The sequence below is a fragment of the Equus asinus genome, chromosome 17, assembly GCF_041296235.1.
Source record: "Equus asinus isolate D_3611 breed Donkey chromosome 17, EquAss-T2T_v2, whole genome shotgun sequence".
NCBI classification, from domain to species: domain Eukaryota; kingdom Metazoa; phylum Chordata; class Mammalia; order Perissodactyla; family Equidae; genus Equus; species Equus asinus.
Window position 1 is genome coordinate 43,865,476 of NC_091806.1, and position 13,649 is coordinate 43,879,124.

Below are 13,649 nucleotides of genomic sequence, written 5' to 3' on the forward strand. Positions count from 1 at the left end.
TTAACAGGAAGTTTGTCCAAGCGAGCCCCTGGTGATGGCGGGTGTGATGGGGGCCACGCAGGGTAAGGCGTGTTGTGGGTGCAGGGCAGCTCCCGGTGCCAGGGGCTGCGGCTGAAGCTGGAAGCTGGAGGCCCACCCCAGGAGAGGCTTGCCCCCTTCCTGCCAGAGGAGCTTTGGTTGAAAGTTCCCAGAGGGGTCTCTGGGGCACCCATAAGTTACCCCAAAGAGAAAGCCTCAGCATGGGTCCTGCCGGTCCCCAGGGTGCCTTCCTGCCCCTCGGCTACTCCTCCCTTTCCCTGCCTCAGAGGACATATATTTTATACCCATGTGTGTGTTTACATATTTCAAACGATGCTGGTGTGTGTGTCCAGCACTTATTGCAAGGTCGTGTTGAGTCCACATCACTTTAGTAACACACTGTTGGGTCCTAATCTGGAAGCCAAAGAAAAGGTCCTGAGGGCAGCAACTGCAAACGTCCGTAAGTTATTCCCAACAGGTTTCTCCATGAGATGCTAGGACTCTGCTGTGTATTTTTGTCCATTCATTCACTCAAAACATCGTTACTGAGGGTCCATTATGGGCAGGCTCTGTGCTAGGTGCTAGGGGTACAGCTGTGAACAAAAATTCAGACTCTGCTCTCACGGAACTTAGAGCTAGCCGGGAAGGACAAACAGTGATCATAACAAATACATGAATTTAACAGAAGATGTATTCGTCTGCTAGGGCTGCCATAACAAAGTACCACAGGCAATCGAAATTTAACCAACGGAATCTGGAGGCCAGAAGTCCACAGGCGAAGATGTCAGCAGAGCTGGTTTCTTCTAAGGCCTCTCTTCTTGGCTGGCAGATGGCCGTCTTCCTCCAGGGTGTTCCACGGGCTTCCGCCGTGTGTGTCTGAGTCCTGATCTCCTCTTCTTGCAAAGACCCTGGACATAGGACGCAGTGGGTTAGGGCCCACCCACATGACCTCATTTTAACTTAATCATCTCTTTAAAGACTGTCTCCAAGTACAGTCACATTCTGATGTCCTGGGGTTGGAACTTCAACATATGAATTTGGGGGAGGAGGAATTCAGCCCATACCAGAAGGCGAAGGGTAGAAAGTGACAAGTCCAATGGAAGAAAAGAGAAAAGAGCAGAGAGAGAGGGGTCGAGTGTGTGTGTCTTTGGGGCAGGTTGCAGTTCTAAGTAGGGTGGTCAGCGTGGGGTCTCTGAAAAGTCAACATTTGAGCACAAGCTTGAAGCAGCTGAAGGACTGAGCCACACAGATCTCTGCAGGAAGAGCATTCCGGGCAGAGGGAACGGCCAGGAAGAGGGGAGACCTGGCCTGATGGATCCCAAAGGACGGCTGGGGGCAGGGCCGGCGGGCAGCAGAGGATGAAGTCGGAGAGGCGGTGGGGTGGGGAGCCAGATTACATGGGCCCTGCAGGTCACCGTAGGACTTTGGGTTTGCGTTTTCAAAACCACTGCAGGTCACATCCCCAAGGAGGCTGCTATCAAAAAAACAGAACAGAACAAGTGTTGGCAAGGATGTCAAAAAATGGGAACCTTTGTGCATTGCTGGGGGGAATATAAAATAGTGCATTGCTGGTGGGAATGTAAAATGATACAACCACTGTGGAAAACAATATGATGATTCCTCAAAAAATTAAGCATAGAATTTACCATATAAGCCAGCAATTCCACTTCTGGGTATGTACCCAAGAGAATGGAAAGCAGGGACTTGAACAGACATCTGTACACCCATGTTCACAGCAGCATCATTCACAGTAGCCAAAAGCTGGAAACACTCCAAATGCCCATCAACGGATGGATGGGTAAACAGAATGTGGGATAGACATACAATGGGATAGTCTTCATTCTTCAAAAGGAAGGAGATTCTGACACACGCTACAACATGGATGAAGCTTAAAGACGTTACGCTAAGTGAAATAAGGCAGACACAAAAGGACAACTATTGTGTGGTCCCACTTACAGGAGGTTCCTAGAATAGTCAAATTCATAGAGATGGGAAGGAGATGGGTAGTTACCAGGGGCTGGGGAAACGGGGGTTAGTGTTTAATGAGTGGAGAGTTTCCATTTGGGGTGATAAAAAGCTCTGGAGATTGATAGTGGTGATGGTTGCACAGCATTTTGTGCACTTACTTAATGCTACTGAATTGTAATCTTAAAAATGGTTAAAATGGTAAATTTTCATGTTATGTCTATTTTACCACAATTAAAATAAAAACACCATTGCAGGGTTTTAAGCAGAGCTTTTGAAAGAATGGTTCAGGTTGCCGGTTTGAAAGCTGGCTGTACAGAGCAGGATACAGGAGACTATGGAGATTCAGGGGAGAGTGGAGTGTGGTCTGAACTGGGGTGGTAGGAGGTGTTCAGGCTCGGAATACACTTCGACATGAGGATCGACTGCTGGAGACGATGCGGCAAGGAAGAGAATGAGGAGTCCGGGTGTTGGCTCAAGAAACTGGAAGCATAGACTAGCCATTAGGCCAAGATGATGGGGGCTGTGGGGACGATCAAGAGGTCAGTCTTGGATGCGTTACATTTGAGATGCCTATGGGACATCCAGAAGGAGCAGCGGAGAAGGCAGGCAGAGTTTGGGAGAGAGGAATCGAGTTCCCAGTTTGAGAGAGATGTCTGGACTACTGACAAATTTGAGACTCATTTGCAAATAGCCCTTAAACATGAGCCTAGAGGAGGCCACCAGGAGGTGAGCATAGGCAGAGAGGACTGTGGGCCGAAGTTTCTCCTGGGAAGGAGCAGCTGGTGGGGGAGGGCCCATGGCACCTTGGGGTGAGTAATGGGGGGGCCATTGGTGATCAAGGCAGGAGCAGTCTCACTGGGCAGCTGGGGCAGCAGGGGCGATGGGAGCGGATCCAAGAGAAAATGGGAGGGGGTAATTGACGTTGGCAAATAAAGTAAACTCTCAGGAGGTTTTGCTGCAAAGGGGAACAGCAAAATGGGGCAGTATTGAGGATGGAGAAGTGGGATCAAGAGAGAAATGACAGCACATTTGTGCTGGTGGAAATGATTCCAAAGAGCATAACAAGTTGCTGAGGAGAGAGGGGCCAATTGCTGGAGCCACATCCTTGAGCAGGCAATAAACAAATGAATATATATAAAGTGTTGAGAAGTAAAGTAGAGTGAGGGCACAGTGCTACTTAGGTAGTCTTTGACAGGTGACATTTTAGCAGAAACCTGAAGGAAGTGAGAGAGTGAGCCATATGGATTCCAGGGAGAGAACGTTTCAGGAAGCAGCAGCAGCAAGTGCAAAGGCCCTGAGGCAGGACTGACTGGTATACAGAAGGAACAGTGTGGTTGGATCAGAGTTAGTGACGGCGTTAGTGATGGGACCTGCAGTAGATAGGGCAGACGGTCAGGCAAGACCTAGTGGGCCATGGTAAGATGGCCTTTTACTCTATGAGATATGGGATACACTTGAGAGTTTTGAACAAAAGCATGACAGGCTCTGGTCTTAACAGGACCTCTCCAGCTGCTAAGTAGAGAACAAAATCAGGGCAAGAGCAGAAGCCAGGTGAAGGGGCTACTGCAGTGATCCTGACAAGAGACGGTGGTGGTTTGGGGAAGCCTGTTCATGGTGGAGGCGGGGAGAAGTGGCCGGATTCTGCCTGAATTCTTCAGGTGGCGCCAGCAGGGTGTGCTAGCGCACGGGGTGCGGAGGATGAGAGAGAGGAGTCCAGGGTGACGCCAGGGTTTTGGTCTGAGCAACAGGAAGGATGGATGTGGCCTTGACTGAGGCAGGGCACACAGAGAGGCTGACTTTCAACAGGTCGAATTCAAAGGTTTACTCATCATCCCAGTGGAGATGTCCAGTGGCCGTTGGATATGAGCCTGGACTTTGTGGGGGAAGTCGGGGCTGAGATACGTAAACCCGGGGTAGTTGGAAGGCAGCAGATGTCCCTCAAGGCTGTCAGACAGGGTGAGCTTGCTTGAGAAGTGAGCGTGGCTGGAGAAGGAAAGAGGGCCGCATGCGCCTCGTGAAAATAGCGGCCCGAGGAAGGAAGGAAGTGGCCCAGAGTTTGTCCAGGAAATCAACTGGTCCGGGACCTGGAGGGGCTTGCTCTCTGAAAATGGACCAGCCTACACATGTACCTTTCACCTGGGGCCCCGGGGGTGAGGTTCGGATGGGTAGGGATGGCAGTCCACCAGAAAGAACAGAGTTGCCCTATTTTGAGTGGCGAGAGAGCTTCACCTGGAGCGTTATTTAGACAGTTAAATGGCATGCGCTCCCTGCAGAGGTGTCACTGGGAGGGAGTCTGAGGGCAGACGAGTGTCCACAGGAACAAAGCTCTGAGAAAATCATGCCTGTCGGACATCTTTTTTTTTTTCTGGGATTTACTTCCGTGACCTGCCTCGCTGGGGCCGCACCATTGGCTAATTAATAACAACTCTTACATAGCCGTTACGAGCCGTGGAATGTTCTGTGTGCATCTGTATATATTAACTGATTTAGCCCTCACCGCGGCCCTGGGAGGTAGACACGACTGTCACCAGCCCCACGTTGCCCGTGAGGAAACAGAGGCCCCGAGAAGGTACGTGATGAGTGGAGGAGCTGGGATGCAGGCCCCAGCGCTCCCTCTGTGCTCTGACCATCACGCTCTGTTGCCTCCCGATAATGAGCAGTTATTATTAGCAGTAATAATAACAAACGTTTACCGAGTGCGTTGTCTTTGTGATTTCATTTAAACCTGGCAACAAACCTACAGGATGCGCCCGTGATTCCAGGTTTGCAGAGGGAGAAATGACTTGCCCAAGGTCACAGAGCCGGTGAGAGCCCAAGCCGGGCCTCCAGCCCTGGCCGGCCGTTCCATCTGCAGGGCTTCAGCTCAGCACCATGTCCCTATGCTGCTGGTCGTAGTGTTGGTAACAGTAGTGGTCAGTGCTGGGCGTCCCGCGGGGATTTACCAAGTCAAGCATTTTTCAAGATGCTTAGAGGTTCAGAGTAAGATTGAAAGGCTCTGACTCCCTCCAGAGCCTCCTCCAGGCTCTGGTTTGCCAGCTGCCTTTTTCCTGGGCATGGCATTCAACTTCCTGGCCTTTCCCACCCTGTCAGGGCCTGGGAGGGCACGTGGTTTGAACAGTGTCTTGTGAGAGTTCAGTGTGGCTCCCATGGGGCCTCAGCCGGGGCTGGGGGGCAGCCCAGGAGGCGGGTGGAGGGAGAGGGCCCGCCTCAGGGGCATCTGGCCCAGTTCATAGGGTGTGAGGACCCTTCCAGATGGCTGAGTCCTGAGCTCCCATTTATAGATAGATGGGGGACACAGGCCAAGCGAGGTCAAGGATCTTACACCAGGTCAACGGGGAGTCCTGCAGAGTCAAGAGCAGAGGCAGGACTTGGCCCTGGGTCTCTGGACTCCTAGGCCTAGACTATTCCTCAGTATTCTGCTGAACTCTCTTCCCTCTGAGGAATTTGGCTTCATATACCTTGGCTGACGCTTCCTGGCCAGCTTTTTGCCAGAGCCCTGGAGCCTGGCTGAGGACTGGTCGCCATAGAGATGGTAGGGAGGGCAGTTCCAAGGCTGGCATATGGGGGTGGGGGATGGGGCAGGATGTCAGTATGCTATACACCCACCAACAGTCGGTCAGGACCACACTGGGGAGACCAGGGCAGGACACACGGCTCCAGGATCCAGGGACACCCACAGGGCTGCTCAAGCTTCTGGCCGGCATCTCCCAGACTGAGCAGGTGAGGGAGGCTCCGTGGGGGGACTTCCAACTGCCTAGAGGCAGGCTGGCTCTCTGGGTTAGGGGAGGCCAGGGCTGAGGCAGGCCCTTGAGAAGCCATGAGACTGGAGCTGAGGCCCAGGTAAGAGTTAGGGGGGCCCAAGGGGGGCAGGAACCTTGGGGAGGCCTAAAGGGTGTGGGGCGAAGACAAGGATGATGCCCGGGGATGACTCCCAGACTTCCGGTGGAGCAATTTAGGGAACACTGCAGAGGAGCAGGGTTTCGGGAAAGATAATGAGTTCCTTCCACCTTGGCTTAGTAAGTCCAGGGCCCTGTGGGGCATTCAGAAGAGCCATCCAGGGCCCAGAGGCAGCGCAATGCACTGGTAACTAATCCAGGCCCTGGGGACAGACACAACGTGTTCAGGTCCTGGCTCTACTTACCGGCTGTGTGACCTTAGTCAAGTGATTTCACCTCTCTGAGCCTCAGGGTTCTCATCCCCATGATGGGGTCATAGGGTCCTTGAGTTAATGCGTTAATGCGTGAAAGTCCTGAGCACCCAGCAGGTGCTGAGTAAATAGCTATTTTAGTATGAAGAATTGAGGTCGTGATCAGTTTCAGGAGTAATGAGGGCAGAGGGGCCAGCCAGGGTGCATAGAAGAAGAGGGTCCCTGGGGGAGGTGTGAGGTGGTCCAGGAGGCTTCTCGGAGCTGGACCTCCTCTCCTGTCTTCCCCCAGGGGAGTCTTGGGAGCACTGATGGTGTAATTCAGGGCCAGCAGCAGAGGTCTCAGAGCGCAGAGCAGACCTCAAAGAAGGACCAGAAGGACCGGAGGCCTAGGGGCCAGAACAAGAAAGGGCATGGCTGTGCTGAGGCTGAGGAGTAAGCAACTGCGGGAGGGGCTGGGAGGGATGCTGAGTGTCAGGCCCCGCTGGGGGCCGGCGCCCTGACTCTGCCCCCTGCCCTCTCCCTCCTCAGTCTCTTCCCCTCTCCTCCTCGGAAACCCTCCTTCCCCTTCCAGTGGGCCTGGGAGAGCTTCAGTGCAGATGGCCGGGCTCTGCTTCAGTCTGGCTCCTCCTCGGCTCCTGGCCACCAAGACCTGCCCTTGCCCCCAGTGGTCCCCCAGCACAAATCCAAGTGCAAGGCCACAGCCAACCTCCTAGAGGCCCCTGGTTTCTGCTGGAAGACGGAGGTTCTAAACCTGGAGAAGAGACAGCAACTGAGGTCCGGGGGCTGCATCTCCATCCCGCCTGGCAAAGGAGAGAGCCAAGAGCTGGAGCCGCCCAGCGAATGTGGCCTCCAGCTTCCCGAGAAGAGGCCAGGATCAGGATCAGAATCTGAGGAGGCCGCTGAGCTGGAAGCCCCTGGTGCTGAGGAGGCTGAGAGGGGTCTGAGCCCTAGGGAGCTGCCCCAGCTTGCCAGCAGGGGCTTGATCTTGGAGGAGCAGTTTGCAGAGGCCATAGAGGAGGCTGAGGAGGGGGAACAGAGCACCCCCCACAGAAGGAGGGCCAGTTCTCAGAGAAAGGGGCGGAATTCTGGCAAGGAGGCCTCAGATGAGGGTGAACCGCAAGGCCAGTGGAGCAGCAGCGCCAGCTCCAACACCCTCCGAAGGCCGCGGAGGAGGAGGTTAAGGGCCAAGGAGCTGGAGGGGCCGTGGGACCTGGAGAAGCTACAGAAGCCGTTACAGCCAGACTTTGACAGTGGTGAGTGTGGGGCTCAGCGCCTAAGCTCCCTAGGAAGCTTCAGAGTGTGGGCAGAGAGGTCGGGGAGCCGGTGGCCTGGACCAGGAGCTCAGACAGGGCTGGGTGGGATTGCCCAGTGGGCTGGGAGAGAGGGTAGTCATTGACCTCTCTCCTGTGGATAGGCCCCGCAAAGCAGCCCTGGAAGGTGCTGCAGGCTGCCGTCCAGGCTTCCCACCTGAGTGGGAAGACCCGTGCCTTGGGAAATGACGAGACTTTCCTGTTTGCCAACTTCCCTAACCGCACCTTCCACAAACGACAGGAGGCCACCAGGTAAGTGGAAGAAGAAAGAGGGGGGAATCCACGAGCAGGGAGCAGAGAAGGGGCCAGTTCTCCAAGAGACACTGTCATTCATCCTCTCATCCATTCCTCCACTTACCCGTTCACCCAGTCTTTCTGATCACCCAATCATCTATTTAGCCAGCCAGCCAGCCACCCGTCCACCTGTCTGTCTGCTTGGCCAGCTGTCTATTGACACAGCTGCTTTTCATGCAATTCTCATCTTCTATCCATGCATTAATCTGTGAACTAAGTGATTAATGCAACAGACACTGAGGGATGGTAAGGGCCTGAACCAGGTGGCCGTGTGAAAGGAAAGAGGGGGATCCATTTAAGAGATATTTGGAGGCTGGCTCAGTGGGACCCTCGGTTCTTACCCCATCATTCCCTGCTTGAAACCCTCCCATGCTTCCTAGTGCCCTTGGGACAAAGCCCAGATACCTTAGCAAGGAGGCTCCTGTCTCCCATGACAGCTGGTCAGAGCGGCTGTGCCCCATGCTCTCCCTCCCTCTTGTCCTGGGACTGCCCCTCTCCCTCATTCACCCGGCTAACTCAGGTGCATCTTTCAACTCCCAAGTCAGGTGCCCCTCCAGGAAGCCCTCCTCTGTGCTCGCCTCCATCGTGGCTTTTGCCACCCTGCATTGCACTGGAGTGCTGGGCTGTCCGTCCATCCCTTCTATGGGTTGAGGGCTCCCTGAGGGCAGATGCCAGATCTTATTGATCATGGCCTCTCTGGTGCCCTACACAGGACCTGGCACATAGTTGGTGCTCAATAAATATGTGCTGACTGAATGACTGCATCTATGCCTTTATTTGCCTGTCAGTCCATCTTCCTATGGGACCACAATTCAATTATGCATGGATTCGCCAATGTTGAGTTTCTGGCTGTGATAGGCACTGTCCTAGGTGCTGGAGATACATTGGTGGTGAACAGGACAGACAAGGAACCCTCCTCTCATGAGGCTTACCTTCTACTTGGGAAGAAGGATAATTAGTAAAGAAATGACCAAAATGTATAGCTAGAGACTGAAAATCCCTGGGAGGTAGATGGGGTGGTCAGGAATTCTCGCTTTACTTGACATTTCAGCAAAGACCTGGTTGACAAGAAGGAACTGGCAATGAGATCTGGGAGGAGAATGTCCCAGGTCCAGCTAGGTGCTGTCTGTTCCACCATCCACACCATTCATTCATCCCTTCATCCGCCCATTGATCCCGTCACCATTTTGTTTCTCTTTCTCATCCATTCATCCATTGGTCTGTCCCTCAAACCAAAAGGCATTCACCTAGTTCCTACCAGATATGGGGGTGAGAGGGAAGAACGAGATCTGGCCCCCGCCCTCCAGAAGAGCTGCTTTGCAAGTGAAAGTTAGCAATACAGGTGAGGTCACAGGTGTGGGCATTGAGCTCCACAGGGCGCAGGACGTTCAGAGTTGGGACACACCGCTGGCTGGAGTGGGTAGGAGGCTTCCAGGAAGAGTGGAGAACGGCCTTGAGCTGGGCCTGAGGGCCGAGCACTTCCACGACAAAGCGCATCCCCCAGGCCCTTGGCTCTCTGGGCTCCTGCCATCCCTCCCTCCAGGCCCCGTCCTCCCCTCCCCGCCCGACCCTCCATGAGGTTCCTGCTCCCTCAGACTTCTCCCACGCCTCTTCTTTCCCTCTCCCCAGAAGCCTGCTCCAGGCCTGGGAGCAACAGCAGCAGGAGGAGCGGCAGCTGGCTGAGCGGCGGAGGGCCCGGGAGCAGCGGGTGCAGCAGCAGGTGTCTCGCTGCCTGGCGGCCTACGCACCCAGAGGGAGCCGGGGGCCAGGGGCTTCCCAGCGCAAGCTGGAGGAGCTGAGGTAGGAGGCCGGGGCTGCGGAGGGCCTGGTGGGGAGAGCCAGGGAGGCAGTGCGAGGTGTCAGACAGGGACCAAGGAGAGCCAGCGCTCGCCTGCCCTCAGGGCTGAAACTCCCCGGCCATCCTCCCGCCCCAGCAGGCTGGCAGCACTTGACACTAAGCCATGGGAGGACAAGGGGCTGGGCCACGGTCACCCAGTTAATAATAAGCCCTACAGCTGTGGAACGCTCAGGTTAAAATGTTCTACCTGCATTATTACACTTTCAAATCTTGGTTTTCCAATTTCAAGTGCCAGGCATGCTTACTATAAAAAATCAAATATTACCAAAATCATTCTTGTAGAACTGGAAGAGCGCCTATGATCCCACTGCTGGAGACAACCTCTGTTCATGGTCAGGCGAAGAGTCATCGGTGTTCTTCTCTTCCTATAGTTCGACCGTTAAAAAAAAGGCGAATGCATCCTTAAAAGCAAATGTTTTTTAGATTCGTAACAGGCCCATGAAGTAGGTGTTATCACCACTCCCATAATTCTGCAGAGGAGGAAACCGAGGCTCTGAGACCTTCCATAATTTGCCAAAGGTCCCAAGTGAGCAGCGAGGCTGGGATTCCAAGGCACGCAGCCATTTAGCCACCAGCTACACTGCCTCGGAGCGCCGAATACCCCAACTTTAAATAATGTGCCCCAGGATCTTCCCCTAAAGTCCAACCTAGCAGAACCGGTAACACAAATAAAAATGATCATCAATGCCATTGACCTTGAGCACCTACTGGGTGCAGCTGGCATCGGGGCAGCCCTTTCCACACCTCATCTGCTTTCGCCCTGGGAGAAGCATGAGGTCATGGCGAGTGGGCTGCTGCAGAGAGACAGGAGCGTTCCTGCCCTGCGGGGGGCTACCAAGGACTCAGTGGGGCCCTGACCACCTGCTCTTTGAGGCTCAGCCTTATCACCGCCAACTTCTCAGATGAGGAAAGCAGAGCCCTTGAGAGATCAAGTGTGTGTTAAGGGAATTCTTGGCCAATGATCGGGGAGATGCCTTCTTGCCAGACTTCAAGTTCATTGTTTTTTTTAATAAGGCAGGAAGCGTAAGGTTCAGAATTCTGAGGGACGGACGTCAGTGAGAGGAATGTCGTAAACACACCCCTTTTATTTTCTCCTTGTGAACAGATGTTTTCCATGGGGTCTCTCAGCCCTTACAGCCTGGGGACTTTGCTCTGTCTGAACTGCTCTGGAGTCTCTGTCCTGCCCAGAAGGGCAGGCACAAAAGAGGTCGCCCTGTGGTAGGCAGGCAAAGTGACTTCCTTTTATTCGGAGATGACAGACAGGACTGGCGTCCACTGAAACCACTTCCCTTCTTGCTTGGGGCTCCAAGACATGGGCTTCCTCTCAGTTCTAGCAGAAATAGCATCAAGAACCAAGCAGGAAAAATGCCTATGACATCACGGGCAAGACAGAAACTGAATGGCAGCTCACGTGTCCCCCAGCCCTCACCCCTTGTAACTGCTGTGAATTCCCTCTCCAATGGTGAAGATCTCTTGGTGCAGCAACTTCTGTTCCTGACCATGGTTTTCAAACCCATCCCTTTTTCTCGAATGGAAGAATGTTCCTTCCTGGCACATAGCCAAGGGTCCTGGCCCACAAGCCCGGCAAGGCAGTGTTTCTCCACAGAGCCCAGCACACTTGCCGGAGGTCCCAGCACAGGTCTCAGAATCTTGCCTGCTTCTCCCCTCCTGTCCCAAGTGTGGCTGCTGCCACCAGCCATGTGGCTTCTCTTACGTGCTTTACAAAGGATGCCTGGTCCTGTGTGTGGTCTGGCCAGAGAGCCCCTCTTGCTGCCAGGATGCTCACATTCTTGAGCAGACACATTCACAAACTGGTTTTGTTTTTTTGTTTTTGGGTTTTTTTTTTTAAAGATTGGCACCTGAGCTAACATCTGTTGCCAATCTTCTTTTCTTCCCCCCTTTTTCTTCTCCCCAAAGCCCCCCAGTAATAGTTGCATATTCTAGTTGTAGGTCCTTCTGGTTGTGCTGTGTGGGATGCCACCTCAGCGTGGCTTGATGAGCGGTGCCATGTCCGCACCCAGGATCCGAATCGGCAAAACCCTGGGCCGTGGAAGCAGAGCATGCGAACTTAACCACTTGGCCACGGGGCCAGCCAAACAAATTGGGCTTTTGTAAATGGATTTGTGCTTCCTCAGTGGACCCCTGATCTTTTTGGGATGTGTTCTTTCATTTGCAACACATTTCTTTGGTTCTTCTGTCCCATTTTCTAAGCTATCTGTTTACCAGAACCATAGAGGATGCTGACAAGCTTGCCCAATCCGTGCTGTGGCACAGAGAAGAAAACTGAGCCCAGAGCCCAGAGCCCAGAGTGGGGCCTTGCCCATGGCCTCAGCTTCCCCCTCACAGGTGCACTGTGAGAGGGTGCAGGGGTGTGGACGCCAGGAGAGGGGAGACTTGCAAGCAGATGCCCAGTTGCTCAGAAACCAGTGCTGGCCCCTCTCCCTTGGGAGTGGCCAGGAAGCTGGGGGAGCCCTGGCTGCACGGCCTACAGACTGGGCTCAGAGCTTAGTCCTTCACTTCCCAGCTGTGCAACCTTGGACAGGTCCCTCAACTCTTCTGAGCCTCAGGCACATCCTGGGTAAAATGGGGCAAATAATTCCCACCCCACTGACCTCAGGAGGAATCCAGGGCGAGGGTGGGAATGAAATGGCTTTGCATAGGCCAGGGCAGAAAGACAGAAACATCAAATCCTTAGTGAGGCCGAGTGGGCTCAGGAGTGGGGATGGCTGTGTCCACGGTTCGCTGCCCAGAGGCCCGTCTCCCCACAGGCGCCAGCAGCGACAGCGCTTTGTTGAGTACCAGGCCGAGTTGCAGGACATCCAGCACAGGGTGCAGGCCCGGCCCTACCTGTTCCAGCAGGCCATGCAGGTGAGGGCCGGCACCTGGGCAGGCAGGTGGCCTCCCTGAGAACAGGGCTCCACCCTGGCTGAGTGGGTAGGGAAGCGAGGTGGGAGTGGGCCCTCTCAGATGGGACCCCTGGCTGCTGCCCATCTGGAAACCCTGGGACCCCCTCAGTAATCAGAGCCCCACGGTGTCCCCGGCAGCCCTGGTGCAGAGCGGGAACCCCTCCTCTCTCTTCTCAGGTCAACGCCCGGCTCAGCGTGACCCGGCGCTTCTCCCAGGTGCTGTCGGCACTGGGAGTGGATGAGGAGCAGCTGCTGGCGGAGGCAGGAAAGGGGGACATGGAGGGCACCTCCAGGAAGCCCAGGTGAGGCCGTCTAGCAGACCAAGGAACCGGCCCTGCCCAGCTGCAGGGAGAAGGGGCACATCACCAGCCCTCCGAGCTCTGCAGTCTCCCCCAACTGTGTCCCTGCCCTGGGCAAAGGAGGCGGGACTCCGTGGGCAGCCACATTGATCCACCCTCCATCTACACTTCGGTCCTGCCCCCGCCACCCCCCGGGCGTGGGGGACTAGCTCTAGCTGTCAGCAGGGCCTTCCTCAGGCCCTGTTCTGCATGTCACCTGAGGAAGGCAGGGCCAGGGTTATTTCCCCTACTTCCCAATGAGGAAGCTAGGGGCCTAAGGGGCAGGGTCTTGCCCAGGGTTACAGAAGCAAATAAGCAACAGAGCCAGTCTGGGAATCCGTGGCCATCCGAGTGGCCACACACCAAGCCCCCATTATGGGCTGGTACCCACGCCAGTCACCTCAGGTATACTGTCCCTTATTCTTTAGAACAACCTGGGGGCAGAGCAGGGATTATGAAGCCCAATCACAATAAGCAAACTGAGGCTCAAGGAGGGGAAGTCACTGGCTCAGGGCCACACAGCAGAGGAGCCAGATTTGAACCCGCATCATCAGTGACAACAGCCTTTCCCCTCCTACAGCCCAGGTCACCTTGGGCGTGAGGGTGGGGAGCTGCAGGGCCCAGTGGCCTCTATCTGTGTCTTCGTCTTTAAGGAGCCACAGGTCAACAGGGATGAGAATGGAGCACTCTTCTCAGAGCTCCCCAAGGACAGAACCCACGGGGAGCCAGCCTGACAGGCACTCCATCCCAAGCCCAGACCAGGAGTCCAGTCCCTGAGATAAAAATTAAATGTTTTATGGAAAATATAGT

General features: G+C 54.7%; 1 protein-coding gene across 5 annotated transcripts; it reads left to right on the forward strand.

The window, feature by feature from the left end:
- Positions 1-5,445: 5,445 nt before the first annotated feature.
- TSGA10IP (testis specific 10 interacting protein) lies at positions 5,446-13,639 on the forward strand. 5 transcript variants are annotated; one of them, XM_070488202.1, is made up of 8 exons: positions 5,446-5,706; positions 6,423-6,565; positions 6,662-7,386; positions 7,548-7,695; positions 9,367-9,537; positions 12,364-12,463; positions 12,679-12,803; positions 13,420-13,637. In XM_070488202.1, exons 1-8 carry the CDS (start codon positions 5,560-5,562, stop codon positions 13,571-13,573), a joined length of 1,713 nt encoding a protein of 570 aa, XP_070344303.1. In that variant the 5' UTR covers positions 5,446-5,559; the 3' UTR covers positions 13,574-13,637. The 5 variants fall into 5 exon arrangements, 3 of the variants coding, with proteins under 3 accessions (XP_070344303.1, XP_014700288.2, XP_070344302.1); XM_014844802.3 differs by having other exon boundaries at positions 5,456-5,706; positions 13,493-13,637; XR_011495174.1 differs by lacking the exon at positions 12,364-12,463 and having other exon boundaries at positions 5,456-5,706; positions 13,420-13,639.
- The last annotated feature ends 10 nt before the right edge of the window (positions 13,640-13,649 follow it).